This window comes from Ceratotherium simum, chromosome 5 (assembly GCF_057802395.1).
Source record: "Ceratotherium simum simum isolate JZ-2026a chromosome 5, ASM5780239v1, whole genome shotgun sequence".
Classification (NCBI taxonomy): domain Eukaryota; kingdom Metazoa; phylum Chordata; class Mammalia; order Perissodactyla; family Rhinocerotidae; genus Ceratotherium; species Ceratotherium simum.
In genome coordinates this window covers 92,888,642-92,908,761 of record NC_141904.1, presented here as the reverse complement: position 1 = coordinate 92,908,761, position 20,120 = coordinate 92,888,642, and the positions used below count along the sequence as shown (strand labels likewise).

General features: G+C 38.6%; 1 protein-coding gene across 1 annotated transcript in view; it reads right to left on the bottom strand.

The window, feature by feature from the left end:
- Nucleotides 1–20,120, bottom strand: part of KBTBD12 (kelch repeat and BTB domain containing 12) — a 99,354-nt gene that overhangs the window by 26,932 nt on the left and 52,302 nt on the right. The window contains exon 5 of the mRNA XM_004442439.3: nt 10,869–11,066. Within this exon, the coding sequence (XP_004442496.2) occupies nt 10,869–11,066 (198 nt within the window). The remainder of the gene's footprint in view (nt 1–10,868; nt 11,067–20,120) is intronic.

Sequence of the window (20,120 nt, the reverse complement as noted above, 5' to 3'; positions counted from 1 at the left end):
AACAGACAAATTCAACCATACTATATTTCTTTCTGTAGTCAATAGTTCTAGGGTAAAACAAAAGCTGATAGTGTAGTGGCCACCATAGCTAGTGGCCACTAAAACTTTGTTTCTTTCTCAGCTTTTTATTTTGAGAAATTTTAAACAGACAAGTTGAAAGAATAGTACACGAATACCTGTAGATTCTACCTCTAGATTCAGTAATAGTTGACATTTTTCCATATTTGCTTTACCGCCCCCCCATGTATACACATACACACACATACTTTTTTTCTGAAACTCTTAAAAATTAATTGCAGACATACACTTCACCCGTAAATACTTAGCATGCTTCTTCTATGAATAAAAATATTCCTTTACATAATTACAATACAATTATCATACCTAAGAAAAAACAACATTAATTCCATAACATTGAATAATATCCTGTTCATATTCTCATTTCCCCAGTTGGCCCCAAAGTGTCTTACGTAATTGTTCTTTTCAAACCAGAATACAATAAATGCTCACATATTATATCTGGTTTTTATGTGTCTTTTGTCCTTTTTCATTTCATATAGCACTATTTTGTTTTTTTTTTTTCCCCCCACGACAACGTTTTAAAGAGTCTGGGCTAGTTTTCTTGTTGAATGTGCCACATTCTGAATTTATCTATTTATTTCCTCATCGGGTCATTTACATTGTTCCTCTCCCTCGTATTTCCTATAAACTGGAAGTCTAGAGGCTTGATTAGATACAAGTTAAGTATTTTGGCTGTGCGGGAGGCAAGAACACTTCTCACTGTATTACACAGAAAGAAAATACTATAAAATTATCCCATTATTAATGATGATTATTTGGTTACAATGGTGGCCATACAGTTTTGCCACTGTAAAAGTATTTATTTTTTCTCATTGTAATTAGTACTAGTATTGTGATTAATATTGGGTAATACTTTGGCACCATGTGAATATCCTGTTCTTCATAACCTTTCAACCATTGCTTTTAGCATTATTGATGATTTTGCCTGAACCAATTACTATATTAACAGGTTACAAAATGATGATTCTATCATTCCTTCTACATTTATTAGCTGGCTTTTTCTTTTTTTTTTTTGTGAGGAAGATCAGCCCTGAGCTAATATCCGTGCCAATCCTTCTCTTTTTGCTGAGGAAGACTGTCCCTGGGCTAACATCTGTGCCTATCTTCCTCTACTTTATATGGGACGCCACCACAGTATGGCCTGACAAGCGGTGCATCAGTGTGTGCCTGGGATCCGAACCCTGGCTGCCAGCAGCAGAGCACGCGCACTTAACCACTATGCCACAGGGCCGGCCCCTAGCTGGCTTTTTATTCAATGTTCTTCAATCACCTATAATCAATTATGATTTTTGATATTTAAATTATTCCAAATTTGGCCAGTGGCTGCCCTTTAAGGCTGGCTTCTCTGTCTTTTGATATGATTCCCTTAAGTCTTTGACAGCTCACTTGCTTTCTGGTATAACAAGCTATCCTAAGCTCACCTTGTAGTTTCTGTGCTCTAAACCAGGAATCATCTATCTCTCTACGGAGCATAGCCACATTCTAAGCAGCTGGCTGAAACGTTATCCCACTAACGTAGCAACTTCCTATTTTGCCCTCATTTAGCTCCTTCAGGGCCGGGACTGCATATGTTTATATCTGAATCTGTGGGGCTCATTACCTAGAAGGCATTCAATAAAGGTTTGTTGAATAAATGAAAACCAACAGACATCAGCCAGGCAGTGGTTCTCAATCCTGACTGCATATTAGAATAATCTGAAGAGCTTCTAGAAAAGATTGATGCCCAGGCCCCATACCCAAATATTCTGCTTTAATTTGTCTGGCATGGAGAGACAGTTTAGCCTACTGGTTAAAAATATACACTTTGGGGCCAGACTATCTGGGTTTGAATCCCAGATTCAACATTTACCCTCTGTGTGACCTCTTCAGGTGGCCTCAGTTTCTCTGTCTATAAAATAAAGGTAATAACAGCATCTATTTCGCAGGCTGTTGTGAAAATCAAATAGACACATGGAAAGTGCTTAGAACAGCCCCCAACAGAGTCAACATGAGGTAACTGTTAGCTGTCAATTTTATTCTCTATTTGTTAGTCAGATAATTTATTTTTTGAAATACTTCCCAATGCATTTTGTCTTTTTGATAATTCAGGTTTGTCCTCTGTAGCCTTTCCACCATTAAGACTGGGCCATGGGCTTGACTAGAGAAGACAGAGTAGTGGTTTGAGGGAAATTCTTGAGGATAGGGGAGGCAGAGAGCTTCTCCAGTCCTGAGCGGAGGAAGGACAGTTTTGGAGGGAATGGGACTAAGGTCAAAACATTTCCCGAGTTCCCTAGAAGTTAGCCAAGGGTGAAAACATCTCAGATGGGTTGAGTGGGGCTGAAAGCAGAAGGGACTATGACTGGTCTCGGGGGGAAATCTCTGCCCAGAGCCCTGGCCTGAGCAAAGCTGGAATGGAGACACAGCAGGCCTTCCTGCTTCCTCAGCATGCTCATGGTTGTCCAGTGTTACCCTGGAGGAAGGGAAGAGGAGCTGCAGGTTGCACATAAGTGTGTGTGCCAACTGGCTGCTGTAGGGGCTGGGGGAGAGGACCCTGCACCAGAGATTTAGGGGGAAACAGACTAAAGAGCCAGTAGCTAGAACAAAAGCCAAAGTGGGGCTTTGTCAGCAGGGAGCCAGCTGAGCCCTCTGGGAGCAACCCCTCCTTGTGGGATATGCAAGAATCCTGGGGGCATCCCCCAGCTAGAAAACAGGGGAGTGGGTCTTCTGTATTCAGTTAATTACAGTTATCAGCAAGGTGCCTGCTGTCTAAGCCCACGTGGTCCCTTGAAAGGCAGGACTTCTGTGTGCCAAGCATGGGCACAGGAATCTTTTGCAAGTTCCTAAGGCCACAATGTTTTCATCTCTTGGAAGCTCTTATGAGCAGAGAATAGGTTCCTGCCACTAGGTGTCATCTGCCACCACTGTCTTCTCTCTGTCTCTGGAAAACTAAATTTCTGTCCCTGAAATGAGCCATTTCTGCCTCTTCCACTCAAAGAACCAGCTTCCATGCACTCTCCCTACGGGCAATTCAGTTTAATTCTCCCTATTAGTGTCAAACACAAAGGCTGATTACTTTGAGGGCAGAGAAGTGGCAGAGCTCTGACTTTTTTTCTTTAATAACAGCTTTATTGAGACATAATCCATATACCATAAAATTCATCTTTTAAGAGTGTATAATTCAGCGGTTTTTAGTATATTCACAGAGTTGCACAACCATTACCACCATCTAATTTCAGAACATTTTAGTCACCTCAAAAAGAAAATCTGTACCCATTAGCAGTCACTTCCCATTCACACTTCCCCTTGCCCCCGACAACCACAAATCTACTTTCTGTCTCTATGTATTTGCCTTTTCTGGATATTTCATATAAATGGGATCATATGGGGTCTTTTGTGACTGTCTTCTTTTACTTAGCATGTTTTCAAGGCTCATTTGTGTGTAGCATGTATTAGTACTTCATTCCTATTTATTGCCGAATAATATTCTGTTGTATGAATGCAACATATTTTATTGTTTTATTTATCCATTCATTAGTTGATAGACACTTGGGTTGTTTCTACTTTTTGGCTGTTACAAATACTGCTGTTATGAACATTCATGTACAAGTTTTTGTGTGGGCATATATTTTCAATCCTCTCGGGTATATACCTAGGAGTGGAATTGCTGGGTCATATGTTTAGCCTTTTGAGGAACTGCCAGACAGTTTCCCAAAGCAGCTGCACCATTTCATATTCTAACCAGCAGTGTATGAGGGTTCCAATTTCTCCAATCCTTCTCAACACTTGCTATTTATTTTTTTGATTATAGTCATCCTAATGGGTGTAAAGCGTTATCTCATTATGGTTTTGATTTGCATTTCCCTGATGGCTAATGATGCTGAACACATAGCCATTTGTTTATATTCATTGAGGAAATGTCTATTTAGGTCTTTTGTCAATTTTTTTAAAAAATGGGTATTTTTCTTTTTATTATTGAGTTGTAAGACTTCTTAATACATTCTAGATACAAGTCTCTTATCAGTCACGTGATTTGCAAATATTTTCTCCCATACTGTGGGTTGTCTTTTCGCCTTCTTGATGGTGCCCTGTGAGGCACAAAAGTCTTTAATTTTGATGTACATTTTATCTATTTTTTTCTTTTTTGTTTGTGATTTAGCTATATCTAAGAAATCATTGCCTAATTCAGGATGACGAAGATTTATGCCTAGGTTTTCTTCTAAGAGCTTTATAGTTTTAGCTCTTATGTTTAGGTTTCTGATCCATTTTGAATTCATTGTCGTACATGTGTGAAGTAGAGAGCCAACCTCATTCATCTGCATGTGCATACCCAATTATTCCTGCATCATTTGTTGGAAAAGGGATTCTTTCCTCATTGAATTGTTTTGGTACCCTTGTTGAAATCAATTGATCATAAATATAAGGGATTATTTCTGAACTGTCAAGTATATTCCATTGATCTATATGTCTATTATTATACCAGTACCACACAGTCTTGATTATTATAGCTTTGAAGTAAGTTTTGAAATTAGGAAGTATGAGTCTTCTAACTTTGTTCTTCTTTTACAAGATTGTTTTGAATATTCTGGGTCTCTAACATTTCCGTATAAATTTTAGGATCAGCTTGTCAATTTTTGTGTGCAATGTCTTACCGTTTATTTAGGTTTTCAATTTCTTTTAGTGATGTTTTGTAGTTTTCAGTGTACAAGTCCTGCACATTGTTTTTGTCAAATTTATTCCTATTTTATTCTTTTTGATACTATTATAAAGGGAACTGTTTTCTTAATTTCATTTTCAGAGTGCTCATTGCTAGTGTATAGAAATCCAGTTTTTTTTGGTATATTGATCTTGTGTAATGCAACCTTGCTGAACTCATTTAATAGCTCTAATAGCTTTTTTTGTGGATTCCCCAGGATTTTCTAAATAAAAGATCACGTCATATGCAATTACTTATTCCTTTCCAATCTGGATACCTTTTATTTCTTTTTCTTTCCTAACTGTCCTGATTAGAACCTCCAATATGATGTTAAATAGAAGTAGCAAGAGTAGACATTTTTGTCTTGTTCCTGATTTTAGGGGTAAGTTTTGTCTTTTGTCTGTCAGCTATGGATTTTTCATAGATGTCCTTTATTAGATTAAGTTCCCTTCTCTTTCTAGTTTATCTAGTTTGTATCCTGGAAGGGTGTTGAAGTTTGTCAAATTCTTTTTTTGCATCTATTGAGATGATCAATCTGTTTTTGTCCCTTATTCTACTAACATGGTATATTACATTGATTCATTTTCACATTGTGAACACACTCTGCATTCCTGGGATAAATCCAGCGTGGTCGTGGTGCATAATTCTTTTTGTATGTTGCTGGATTCAGTTTGCTAATATTTTGTTGAGGATTTTTGTATCTATATGCATAAGGGATATTGCCCTGTAGTTTTCTTGCAATGTCTTTGTCTAGTTTTGTTATCAGGGAAATACTGGCCTCATAGAAGGAGTTGGGAAATGTTTCCTCATTTTCTATATTTTGTAAGTTTGTGACGGATTAGTGTTATGACCTTTTTGGAAACTTAATGTTGGCATCCTCACTCTGTACTGGAGGTGGAGAAGAGAGGTTTTGTTTTTTTCCTGGTGAGTCCGGGGACTCTGTCAAGAACTATGAAGAGTCAGAGATTTTACAAGGGAGCTTGCTACAGTTTCATGGACATTTCATAGACGGCGTGAAACTCCTAGGTCAGAGATGGACAGTGTCACTTATAGCAATAGTAGCAGCCAGTGTTTTAGCATTTTAAAAATGTCAGTTATTTGAGCCCCAATTCCCACAGACCAAGATGAAGAGTGCCAGGTGACACCTATATAATCAGTGGCTTGCTTTATAGGAGAGGAACCCTGAGCTTAGGGAACCTGAAGGTCTTATAATGGCCAGCAGGCATGTCTGCCCTTTGCTGTGGAGGGAGACACTATCCCCATCCTCTAAGGCTGTCTGCTATAGGAACATGCTTAAAAAGATAGTCCAGCACAAAGACAGTCAAGTGTCTCTGCTCACAAGACATGCAGAAATGCATGAGACCCATGGAAAATTATCTCCCAACAGACTTACCTGTTAATATTTTCCTTAATACTTCCCTTATTATTCCTCTACTATATGTACTATATTTATATATTTTAAATTTAGTTTCAGTTTATCAGTTATACATGCACATGGTTTAAAGAGTTAAACAGCTTTACAAGGCTTATTCCTTAAAAACAGTTGTCTTCTACCCTACTCCTCATTACTGCTCCTGTTTCAACTCTGGCTGATTCTTCTGGCATTGAGCACCATAATAACATTTTTTATACTATAGTCATGCATCACTTAATGACTTCATGGGGATATGTTTTGAGAAATGTGTTGTTAGGCAATTTCATCTTTGTGTGAACATCATGGAGTGTACTTACACAAACCTAGATGGTATAGCCTACTACACACCTAGGCTATATGGTACTAATCTTATGGGACCACTGTCATATATGTGGTCCATTATTGATTGAAACAGTCATTATGCGGCACATGACTTATAGCGCACTTCTTGATTTCTCAGATGAAGGCATTAACTCTTGATGCACTGTGGAAAATGTGGTCATAGCTTTCTTTCACATCCCCACCATATCTGTCTACTTTCTGTTTCCCATTTTTCCAGTACAGTTAAGGCATAATTTTGGTTAGTTCAATATTTAATATTTATATTATTAGACATTATTATTATAAATTCTATTCACAGATGAACCATAGAGCATACTTTTCCTTTCCTGTGCAACTTCTTGTTTTCTTTCAAGTTAATTGTTTTATTTTTGTTAGTTTTCATTGCTCTTCTCCAAATGTTTAAACGTCTAAATCTTTCAAAACATTAAGATTTATCAGTTTTCTCTTCTGGAAGTCATCTCCCCAGAGCCTTTTGACCAGCTCCATTCTGTACTGGTAGCTTTTTAGATCTGCTGTACAAGATGTCATTCTTGAATCTTGCCTCAATATCCTTCTGGAGCTCTCCTATTCCCTCTACTGTGTTTAATCCTGTTTCCTGGATCACATGTCTGCTCTTTCTTGGTTTAAATATTCATTTTTGGTGAAGCATATCGTAATAAAAGGGCACATAGGAGATAACTTTTTGAAACATTGCATCTCTGAAAATGTGCCCTCACACTTAATTAATAGTTCAGCAGGCATAGAAGTGTAGGTAGAAAATAATTTTCCCATAGAATTTTTGAAGGCATTTGCTTAATTTTCTTCTAGCTTCCAATGTCATGGTTCAGAGATCTGATACCATTCTAACTCTTAACACTATCTATGAAACTATTTTTTTCTCTCTAGAAGCTTTTAGGATCTTTTATTTGTTCCCAGTGTTCTGTGATGTCACAATGATGTGCTTTGGTTTGGGTCTGTTTTCATCTACTGTGCTGGGAACTCAGTGTATCCTTTCAATCTGGTGACTTCAGTTCTGGGAAAATTTCTTAATTTATTTCATGGATGATTTATTTCCCTTCCATTTTCTCTGTTCTTTATTACTGGAACTCCTATTATTCAAACATTGGACCTCCTGGACTTAATTTCTCTTTCTCTCATTTTCCATCTAATTGCTTTTAGCTCTACTTTCTGAGAAGTTTCTTCCACTATACACTCCAAATTTATTTAATTTCTGCTACCATATTTTTAACTTCCAAGAACTCTTTTAAATATCCTTTTCCTGTTCCATTGATGCAATATTTTCTCTCTTCTCTCTGACAATACTTCTTCTCCTGGCATAGTCTCTGTTTCCTCCAGGTTGCTTTTCTTCGTTTGTTTGTTCTGATTTCTGTCTTTTATATACACGGTTTCATCATATGTCTGATGATCCTCAGATGTTTGCTCATCTTTAAGAGTGAGATACCATGGAAGCTTTTTCTGTGAAGTTCTCTACAGAGTGATTTGGCTTTGCCTTATTTTTGGGCTGGTGAGATCCCCAAAGAAGAATCTTCCAGTCTCTTGCCTGGAGGGTATGGCTGCCCACATTCTGGGAGCCAGGAAGAAAGCTGGTTATATCAATATTCAGTATGCAATTCTTCACTTAATCTCTGCTTTTAGTACTGGATGCATGACCTCAACTTTGGCCTTTGTTGGGGGTGGAGGAGGGGCTTTATCTCACTATTGAGAATAGGGCAGATTTGGAGAGTTCCTGTCTTTCAACTAATCTTCGTGTTTTCAGTGTCACCTTCATTCCCTCTTCCAGAGTTACCTGTTGCCAATTCCTGAGACTATCTGGGGTCCTGCAGTACAAATTGGTTTTTTGGTTTGTTTTCTTTTCCTGTTGCCAGTTTAAGATTGGACTTGCTCAGGTCTAGTTAGTTACTACTCATTCATCTGCTTTCCTGCTTCCAAAATTTTGTTGCTGTTATCCTCCCTCCTCTTCTCTTTATCTGACTGTGTTTATTTCATTTACTATCATTTTAGTGAGGTGTGAGGAGAAAATAGAGATGTTCCACCTACTATTTTAACCAAAATCAAATTACTATATTTATTACATGTTAATGTATCTGATTTCCCATCAAATGTTGAATATCTCAAAATTGTATCCCAAATGCCTGCAAACAATATGTTTCAATACATTTTTATTGAATTAAAAGAGATTAATTTCTTGACTGTGGTTTTCTGAATAAATAAATGGGATGAGTTGATTTGTATCACACAAGGAGAGAAAATTCAGTGCCTGTTTTTAGGTCTGATGCTGAGATCTCTAGTTCATAATGGGCACGATATTATACAATTGTTCTATTCTTCATAACACCCCAGTGACGACTCATTCAGCTAATCCCAGACAATCTACCATCTTAGAACCATATAATTAAAATGGACTTTGAGAGAACATATAGTAAATCTCTTTTCCTCTGGCTGAAAGCATTATTAGTCCATTATTGTCCTAAGAAAAGAGGTTGGCTCATAGTACAAGTTTAGACATGCTTGAAAAACTAGAGGATATCAATTTGCTAACTCAATATTATACAAAGAAAGATGAGATAAAGAAACAAGACAAAACAGAATATCTTCTAGATCCTTAGACACCAATTACCACCTATCCCTCTGGAGGCCCTGAGGCTACCTTGTGCATTCTCTGCCCTTCTCTTCTGGTCAAAAGAAAGCCAAAAGCCAGAGGATGGAGATGAGGGGATGTGATCCGCAGTGGGAGGAGAGCCCTGGTGGATGAGTGGGTCCAGCACCTGCGAGCTCTCTCCTAACCCCTTACACACAGAGCTTGACCAAGGGGGTACTTATTAGATCTCCTTGCTATGTCATTCTTGCTACTATGATAGATTACTACCTTTACACAAGCATGTGATGTTTAATATAAAATATACTAGAACAGTTTTTTAAAAACCTCTCTGAAAAGTCATCTGAAGAAAAAATAGAGAAAGAAAAATGAAAGCTTTTTATTATGGGAAATTCAAGCATATACAAAAGTAGTAAAATAAAGCTCCATGTAACCATTATCCAGCTTCAACAATGACCATTTTACCAATGGTAAAATCAACAATCAACATTTTACCAATGTTGTAAAATCTATTCTTGCCCCTCCATTTCCTCCGTTCACTTTTTAAAAAATATTTGCTGGAGTAGATTAAAGCAAATTTCAGACAGCATATCATTTTCATCCAAACAATCTCTAATTGTTAAGAACATTTTTTGTTTTTTCTTTCTCTTTTATATAAAACTACAATGCCATTATTGTCATAACCTAACAAAATTAATAATTCCTTAATATTATCTAATATTCCAGTCCATATTAAAATTTCTCAAATCCTGGGATAATCATCTGAAAAATATCTTTTTACAGAAGATTTGTTTGAATCAGGAGCCAAATAAGGCCCACTCATTGTATCTGGTTCATATATTTCCTAAGTCTCTTTTAATTTGTACTGAAAACTTTGTTCTTTAACTTACATATAATTATGTACTTTAAAAATGAAAGTAGACTTATAAAAACCTTTTCCTTGCTGCAATGTCAGCTTTATTTTAACCTGGCACACTTCCAAAATTTTAAGTGCTCTTGAGGCATGTTTTTCATGGATATGTACTGGTCTAGTGCTTCTATTAGTAAGGTTAGAATTAAGGCTAGTCATTTTCAATATAACTGCCTCCTGCCTTATTTACTGATGCAACTAATCAAATTTTGGAGACAGTAGCTTTTTAGATTTGTGCATATTTAAAAATGTCCCTGTTACATTAAAAAATTATAAATCTATATTGTAGATTGCAATGATGTTACAATTAGGTATATGGAAATTAAGTTCAGTAATAACTATATCCATTGCGTTTTATTTTAGAAATGCTTTCAAGCAATCTATTTCAAGTGGCAGTAGTGGAGAAGGAATCAGAGAGTCTTCTGAGGGCAAAATCTCTTGATCAATACAGGCGGAGATAAAACCCAATGCTTCTGGTCATCATTCTACTTCCACCCGTTCTTCACATTTTTAACTCTCTCCTTCAGTCCTATAATCAGGCATTAGCCTTCCCTCTCTCTTTTCTTCTCTTCTCATATTCAACTAATATTTATTGAGTGTCTTCTATGTGCCAGACACATTATAAACTAGGTATTTAATTCTTACAATAGCCTGTGGAGGTAATACTTCCTTTTTATAGACGTGAAAACTCAAGTTCAGAGGTTTGGTGTGTTGCTCAAGGTCACTGAACTCTCAAAACCATGCTTTTGACAGTGGTCACACTGATCTCAAGATTATTCTTTGGTGGTTGAGTCAGTTAAGGGAGGTCAAAATCAATACCAAAGGTTACAAATGTTTACAACTGGATCAATACCTGCTCCATGGAATCCCCCGCAGACATACAGCTTCCCATCCACTGCTCCTGCATTGGTAGAATTCGTTCGAAGTGAGAGCAGGGGACTTGGCATAGGTGGGCCCTCTCTCCAAAAGTCCCCATCAGGGTTATAGATTTCCACCACATCAAGGCACTTTCGAACCTGGCCCTTGTCTCGACCTACACAGCCAATTCCACCTACAGAGAATGATACACAGAAATGAGATGACCAAGAACTGAAACTTCACTGTGGATAGCACCCCCTTCCAGCTATGGTTTGAATCACAGGTTCATGGGCCTTTGACTTCTCTTCCTTGCCTGGTGCTACTTCTAAGATAATTTCTAAGCAATAGTGATATCTTCTATGTACTCCATAGCCAAATTTAATATTATTTTTATTCAGTGTTCCATCTGCTTGTGCTTATGCATGAGGCTGATTCCAATGCAGGCTTTATATTCTACTACATGCAACGCTGGTTCACACAATGAGCATCCCCTTTAGAATAAGCATTTCAGGTTTGAATGTGAGGATAACTTGCCTCTGACATCTGCTTTCCTGTTGATCATTAACAATGATTTCACTGATCTGGCTAGTTAGGGATGTGTCCTTTCCATTCCTCATCATTGCAAGCCTGTCTCTCCCTCTCTCCTTAAGTTGCATGAATTTTTCCCCATTAGGAAGGGCCATTATTTGGTAAATTTCAGGTTTGGGGTCAAAGGAAGGCCCCAAACCCAAAAGCCTAGTGCATCTTCCATTTTTGAATGATACAATTCATTCAACGGATATTCATTGATTGCCTATTATATGCAAGGCAATGTGCTAACTGATAAGGAGTTTAGAAAGATGAATAAGGCATGTTTCTTGCCGCTAAGAAATTAATGGGGTGGAAAGGGCCATGTATGCAAACGAATAGAGGACATCATGACAGGTACCTTAAAAGAGATACAAATTAGACTCACAAGTCCAGAGACTGTAACAAGAAATGGAAATGTCTTTTACATAATTATGACTTTAAGTACAACCCTCCATAAGAAAAGTAATTGTGTAAGAATTTCCAATCCACTGTAATTAGAAATACAAGTTTGTAGGCGATCTTTTTTGTTCTCTCCCCTGAAGTCCCACAATGAAAGGTCTGAAACGTCAGGGCCATATTTCCTGACCTGAAGGATGGCTCCTGAGACTGAGGTGAATTCCCTGGTAGGAGAGACACTCCTGTACGTGCAGATACTCCTTTCACTGGTGACCTCATTCAATGCAGACCCAATCTGATGACCCTGATCTACATGACCAATCAAAAAGACTTTAAAGTGCTGGCCTCAGGCTAAACCAGCTCTCCTTCCCGTAGAGAGGGTCCTAGAAGAGTCATCGCACTTGTGGGGTGTTGACGGTGCTTGGCTATGTTGTTTATAGCAATGACAAAACCAAAACTAAGAACTGCTCTGATCTCATGGCATTTACCAAATGTCTCACTTACTGAGAAATCAATCACATACCGTCTCAAAGCATTTCTTCTTTCACTGTCATTTAAGACCTTTTACCCATCATTGCACTAGTCAGACGGCGTTGTCATCATCACTCAGTTTTCAATCACTTCAGTACTGCATCCCCAGTACCTAGCACAGTGCCTGACGAATGTGTGTCTGGAACGAATGAATGAGAAATTTAACTTTTCCTAAGCTTTCTCTGTCTGTCCAAGTGAATGTATTGTAAGCTTATTGAGAGCAAAGACCATTTTTTACACATCTATTTCACAGTGCCTGGCACACAGTACTCAATGAATCCAAGAAGATTGACAGGAACTGCTTAATTTCTCCATGGTTGGGACTTCTGCCAGGCATAAGAGGTGATGGAAGAGGGCTTTGGAGGAAGTTTTTTTTTTCTCCTTGCTGATGGAGACTGGCCTGTTTCCTGTCTCAGTCTGAATCCAGGAACTAAGGCTATAAACTCAGGAAGCTCTTAACTGCTTTCTCTCTTATCTGACTAGGTAAATAATTTAGTCCATTACAGTGCTAAGTCTGAGCTGCAGCGTTTCCAAGGAGGGGACACACTGGCCTCGGTTAACTGCACAGCTCTGCTGTGCATGGGTCCTCTTTCAAAGTGGCGCTGTGGTAGCTAGAGGTTTCTTAGTCCAACAAAAAGTGGAATTTCCTATTTGTGGGGCAAGAGGGCCTTAAAGAAGAGGATTTATCCGTAGCAATTGAACCTGGCAACCACCCATCAGGTAAGAATGAGATGATATAGTTACCTGTTCTGCAAGACCCAGAAGAGATGTTACTAGGCTGGTTCATATTACGACCACTTTAGAAGACCAGTAAGTGGAAGCAAACAGGTTAAATGCAAGTCACTGGGAGTCTGGCTGGGGCACATCAAGAAACCAACATCTTTAACGTAACTCAGAAATCTCACATAAAAGCCCATAGAAAAGCTTCCCCAACATAATGCATATAAAGAATGGTTTTATTCTCTTGGTTTTTGGAATAATTAGAGTGCTTGTCATTTTCGTTTCTCTGTTACTAAGTGTGTTTAATTATAATGTACATCTCTTACTCTACAAAACTAACCTTTTAAATACGTGCCCTTTCTATTTGGTTGGCAGAGAGTTCACACACTCCACTCGAGGGTGACGTGGGTTTACAGGGCGCTCTGTCTTTGTTTCTGACCATTAACGCCTGAACACATTTTCTGTCTCACTTGGATGTAATTCTACCATCAAGTACACTTTCAGCATCACTCTATTAACAGCAGACTTAATGAGCTTAAACCGAAGGTGAATCCTGATTAGATAAATAATCAAATAAAAGCATGATCTTTATTCATAAGTCAACAGCAGCAATACAAGAGAACTCTTTTGATGAGAGAACTCCTAGGGTAGGATCAGCACATCTTTAGAATTTCAATGAGATACCTCCGTATCTTTAATTTATATGCTATCAGAACCTCTGAGCCTGACGTTTCTTTATTCAAAAACAGACAAATGAATAGAAATTATCTTTGTGAGTCATTCCCAAGTGGACCTCAAATGCAAAATATACCTTAGGTCTTTTTGGTTGTTGGTGGGGAGAAAATTAGACAAGAGGATAATGCTTCCCTCTCCTCTTTTTCATTTCTACAAAGATGAAGACCTACTCTTCTTGTGTTTGGCTATTATAGATTCTTTCCTTTCTGTGGGGTGCGGGAGGAAACCTCTCCCCATGCAAAGCCTGGCAGGGAGCTGGCTGAGGGCAGAGAGGGAGTGGTAATTCTCTGACATTCTCCAAGGACTTGCCATGCTGTCCATGGTGCCTTAACTACAATGGTGCTGGCTTCAAATGCCCTTCTGCCTGCTGGGCTGCCTTCAGGTGGCAGGCTTACTCTATTCTCCCCTTACTCTGTTCTCCCCCTAAAAGAAAAGGGGGATTCTGTAATTGTTCTGGCAAGCTCCCAAAGTTGCTTGCATTGCTTAACAAGCTTTAGTAAATAGATCCACTGTTGTAGGCTCCCATGTGTCACTGAAAAAGCGTGCAGGCTTTTGGAAACAGACAGATCCTGGTCGTATGCCTGTGTTACCACTTACTAATTGGACAACTTTGGTCAATAAAATTCTCTAAGTCTCAATTTTCTCATCTGTAAGTTAAGGACAATAAGACCAATTTCACAGTTGTTGCAAAGATTAAATTATTGGATAACTATGTAAAGGAGGAACTCACATTTGCTGTATACCTATTCACAAGTATTACTATAGGAATTTTATTTATTCTCATGTACTGCATGTAAACAAAATGGCTAGCATGTAGTAGCTACTCAATAATGCTCATTCTTTCTCTTTCATGTTCTAGGATGTTGTGTAAGTAAACCAGTGTTTACTGAAGTTGCTGAAATCTTATGTTTGCTTACTCTCAATTTAATTATTTGCTATGTCTATTCTATAATTGATGGCTTACTGACTATGTAGTGAAATCTCTCTTAAAAGGTTCTTTCAAGGTTGGATAGAGATAATCAGAAAGTTAAAGGGCTGAGAAATAAGCTGAGGCTTCCTCTCAGCCTTCAGGTGGGGAGAAAAGCTCCCTGACATGATTTAGAGTAACTCATTTGGTCTAAAACATTTCAGAGAGGTAGGAACTGTCAGGTGACGTCATAAAAGCTAGAAAAAGATTTTGTAATCCATAGGCTTCCAGGAGTGAAGCTGGTCTACACAGTTGAGCGGATGGGCTACTTTCTGACTTGCATGTCAAATACAATCTATTCATTGCTAATATAATACTTGTGACAATTTCATTCTCACTCGAGTTGTCTGCTCTCTGATTTTTTTCTACTCTCATTTTAGAGTTCCAGATTTGGAGCCTAAGACCCTAGAAGACATGAACCTAGCTTCTTGTCCCTGTCTTAGTCTAACACAGGGGTCTCTTGGGTATTTTCAGAAAAAAGTCCTTCAGGACAGGGTTGAAAGCAGGCTTACCTGCCTTTTACAAAATTCTGGGTTAGGCCAGGTAATGCTAATCTATAGTGTGTCTTGGGCTCACATAACATAGGCTGATAGTCCTCATTTCTATTAAGGACATTCTCTTCACCTGCTAACCCTTCATTGTGCTTTGCCAGTTTTTTCTTGCCAAGCTAAGAAAACACAATCATCTGTGTGCATTTTGTTTGCTCCTCAAACAGATTACCATTAAAATCAAAGAAAAGAGCTGAAAGGGAAGACCAAGTTCCATTTGTTAGAGCTTGACTTTGCTTGATTTTATAGGGAAAATCAAGTGTTTGAAATGTATCACAACTTCCAAGTGGAAATGTAGATAGTTGAATAGAAAGTTCTGGTACTGAGCTCTGGGTGCCAAATAAATTGCAATTACAAAATTGCTATCCCACCTGATTCTGAATAATCCCTGGGCTTTATGTCTCAACCTAGCATTGGGACTCAGTGGATTTCAATGTGCGAGTCAAGCCTAGGTCTTACCCCATCAAACCCTGGGCCTGTCTTTTCCTTGTTTCTTCCCCATCCCTCTTCAAGAGCTTGTCCTGCAGGTCCTAGCAGGTCTGAAGGCTGAGCATATAAAGGGAGAACAAAGGGAGAGCTTTGGAACAGTGGGTAGGAGCAAGCTTAGCCAATGACCTCTCAATGTCACAACAGGTTCTGAGGTGACAAGGCTCAGCCTCAGATGAGTATCACCACTGTCCTCCTTGATTTAGCACCCTCCATATCTCATCAGTCATACAATTCTGTTGATTGTACCTTTTCAACACCTCTCAGATCTATCCCTTCCTCTAAAGCTATACAAAGCTTTGATGACCCAGCCACCACCCAATTCTTCACATTCCTCGCCCTTCCCATCTCCCTCCCACATTCCACAGCACCTTATGCTCCAGGCACACTCAGCTACTTGCAGTTCCCCAAAGAGGCAAGATTATTTACCTCTACGCCTTTCCTTAGGCTGCTCTCTGCCTAGAACAGCCTCTCTTCCTTCTCCTCCTCCTCAACTTGACAAACTCCTACTCTTCTTTCAAGGCTCAGATCAATAGTCATCCTCTTAAGAAATCTTTCATGTCTCTCTACATAGAACTGGCCATTCCTTCCTTTGGGCTTCCACTGTCCTCGAACATAAATCAAGATTCCTAGGTTCCAAGCATAATGTCTTTCTTCTAAAGGATGCTTGACAACATTTGTTGAATAACTATTAAAGAAAAAAGATTACGGGCCAGTCTTGGCGGCCTAGTGGTTGAGTTCGGTGCGCTCTGCTTCAGTGGCCCAGGTTCAGTTCCCAAGCATGGACCTACACCTCTCGTCAGCGGCCATGCTGTGGCAGTGGCTCACATACAAAACAGAGGAAAATCGGCAACAGATGTTAGCTCAGGGTGAATCTTCCTGAGCAAAAAAAGAAGGAGATTGGAAACAGATCTTAGCTCAGGGTGAATCTTCCTCAGCAAAAAAAAAAAAAGAAGAAAAAGAAAAATGATCATAAGTCTTTGGCATATTCATCTTGTGTGTAAATAAAATGATTTACAGAAAGTGATAATTTGTGCTCACTTCCATATTTATCCAAGAACTGGTAGAGGAAGGGAGTGATAAAAAAAAGTGATCACATATATGAGTTAGGATAAACTAATTGAAGATAATACATTTTACTCAAAATGATAGGATTTTTGGATAATTGATATTTTCCTCCATTAAAGCATCAAAATTTTCCTGTTTCAACTCTTTATGATGTTTTAAAACATATATTACATTATTCCCTGCCTTAGTGAATTGAATATACCAAATATAATTTAACATTTTCTTAAGGATTCAGGAGTAGCAATATGATCTGTTCTCATAATATGCCATAGATAAAGATGGTTCTATATTTTAGGCTGCATGAAGACATACCTAAGATTTGCTTTCTTGAACAAATCCTTGCTATTGGTGTGGCTTTTTGCAATTTACCTCTTTTTCATAAAAGCAAAGCATAGAATGTGTAGTTGCACAACTCTTTGGCTGTGTAACACTATGCTTTTTTGCAAACATACACAACTAAATCAGAGGCCAAGACAACATTCTCCTAAGATATTTCTCATCTACTCTTAGTAACATTATCAGCACTGTTCATCAGGGGCTTTCACATTGTAGAGGCTTCCAAACATTCTCTGATTTCAAAAATACTTTAAGCTTCTAATTAATTTTAAGCAATTTATAAGTATATTTTGGACATCCACTTCATGCTTGTACTAGGTGTCACAGAAAACAAGTTTAAGAATTTTTTGCTGTTTTACTTATTTTTTTTTTTGGTGAGGAGGACTAGCCCTGAGCTAATATCCGATGCCAATCCTCCCCTTTTTTCTTGAGGAAGAGTGGCCCTGAGCCAACATCCGTGCCCATCTTCTTCCACCCAACATGGGACGCTGCCACAGCATGGCTTACGAAGCGGTGTGTTGGTGCGCGCCCGGGATCCGAACCCGCGAACCCTGGGCCGCTGAAGCGGGGTGCTCACACTTAACCACTTGTGCCACCGGGCCGGCCCTTTGTTGTTGTTCTTAAGACATAGTTTACTGGGAAATCAAAGGCAGATACGAAACCATTTACAATGCAGCATTACAATTATACACTGATTGAATGAAGTGCAATTCTAATTGTTACAATGAAATGTGAAACTGCCAACTCTCTGTGAACTTCTAGGATATCAATGATAAAATTTACCACATAGCTAAGTGGCAATTTGGGAGCCGTAGGCAAATTTTGGTCTCTTAGAGCACTTATTTCTAGGGTCCCCATTAAGAGTGGCAGATAATCAGTGCCTTCATATAATTAGCTGGAAGTACATTTCATGGATACTTACAGAAAAAACATGGTGAGTCATTTACTCCAGTTCAAAGCCACTTCAGCTGCTGAATCTCTAAATCCAAGTCTTTTCTCAGCAAAAGGAGGCACTAGGAATACCGTCTGACTTCTTTGGCCATTGTAAAAGCATATTTCTTTCTTTATTCAGCATGAGCTTAAGAAATGTGTATCTAAGCTAAGAACATACCTTAGAATTAGATTAGAACATACCTGCCAGCCTACTCTGATAACTTATGAATGCCAGGATACTTTGACCAAATAACCTTACCCATCTTCCCAGAATGCTCGAATACACAATGCTGTCCAGGGGAAGAGACATCGTCTCATTCATCTCTGTATCTCTTGTAAAAGTCAGCCCAGAGCCTGGCTTATGTAACATATGCTTAGTAAATATTCTGAGCATACGATACCTCCATTAACATGATATTATCTTTTCCCTTTCCCCACTATATCTGTATTTCTCAAAGTGCAGTCATATGATTATTCACAGCAGAACTGCCTGTATGCTTCCTAAAATTCAGATTCCTAGGTCCCACTTTAGACCCACTAACTCAGAATTTGCCAGGGGGGAAGGCCAGAAATCTGCCATTTTAATAAACAACGTAGGTAATTTGAGAAACACTTATATTTTTTAAAAATTGCTTAGAATTTTATCAAAAGAAAGAAAAAGGCAAAATCTTACCACATTGAAACTTGGTCCTCTCATAAAATAACTGACCTCTAAAGTGATCTTTGAAATGCATTTACTATAGTAACTGGAACCTTCTGTGTAATTTTCCCTTCATCACCCTCAATGGCACTCCAGCTGAGAGTCAGACTCACACAAGGCTGCTGTTTCAGAAAGCCAGTGAGGCACAGAATGGTCTCCTGGAGAAAACACCACTGATAGTTTGGGACATTAGCTGTGTGGGAAGACTTATTATTAGCTGGGTCCCCAGACAAGGAAATGAAAAGTCCCTACTTTACAAAATTCTCCACGAGACCTGTAACTCTGATTATTTTTGTGGCTTTTTACATAATGGAAGAATAGGACAGGCTACAGAGAAGAGAAAAGTCAATTTAGTAAACTGATATTTACTAAGCATCTATCACATAAGCCAGGCCCTGGGCTGGCTCTTAGACGAGACACAGACATGAATAAGGCAGGGTCTCTTTCCCTAGATAGTCTGAGCATAGTGTGATGAGGGCAATGACAGGTAGAGTAGCTTGCTGTAGAGAACCAGTGCAATTAATTCTCACCAAGGGGTCACACAAACCACCAAGAGGAGGTAGCATTTTTGCCAGACCTTAAAGGATGTGTAGGAGTTAGCTAAACAGAGGAGGAGGCATTAAAAGCAGAGGGAAGAGTAAACAAAGGCACAGAAGGGAGGCGAGTTTAGGAAATGACCCTCAGTCCCTGTGGCTGGAGTTCACCTTTTGTGGGGTTGGGAGGGAAGAGGCTGGAAGAGATGAGACTGCAATGGCAGGCTGGGGCCAGTTTGCGAAAGGTCTAAACATTTCCATATATAGATTCTGGTGCTCACTTTCTATATTTGATTTTTCCTGACCCATCAAGCTGAAGCAACTTCTGAATACAATTTGACTTTTTAAGAACATTTGATGGAAATCCAAAGTATATTTGTGAATATATATTGTCATTTCAGAAGCAAGCATAATATATTTAAAAGCACAACTAATAGTATTAGATCTAAAATGCTCCCTGGTTTATCTCACAAAAACTTTTTTCAATGAGAGAACCCCTGGTACCATATTTAAATCAGTATTTTATAATCGAGGCACTCAACAAGTGCTCACAACTAAGTTTTAATGAGGTGAAGCTGAGAAGGTTCTATCTTTTTCAAAACTTTACCAATAGGAGTCTGCATTTAATTCATTTCCTACTTTATTATTCACAAAAGTAGGATTTAAAACCTCGAAAACAAGGAGTTAACATTTTCTCATAGCAATAGGAAATATTAACCTAATA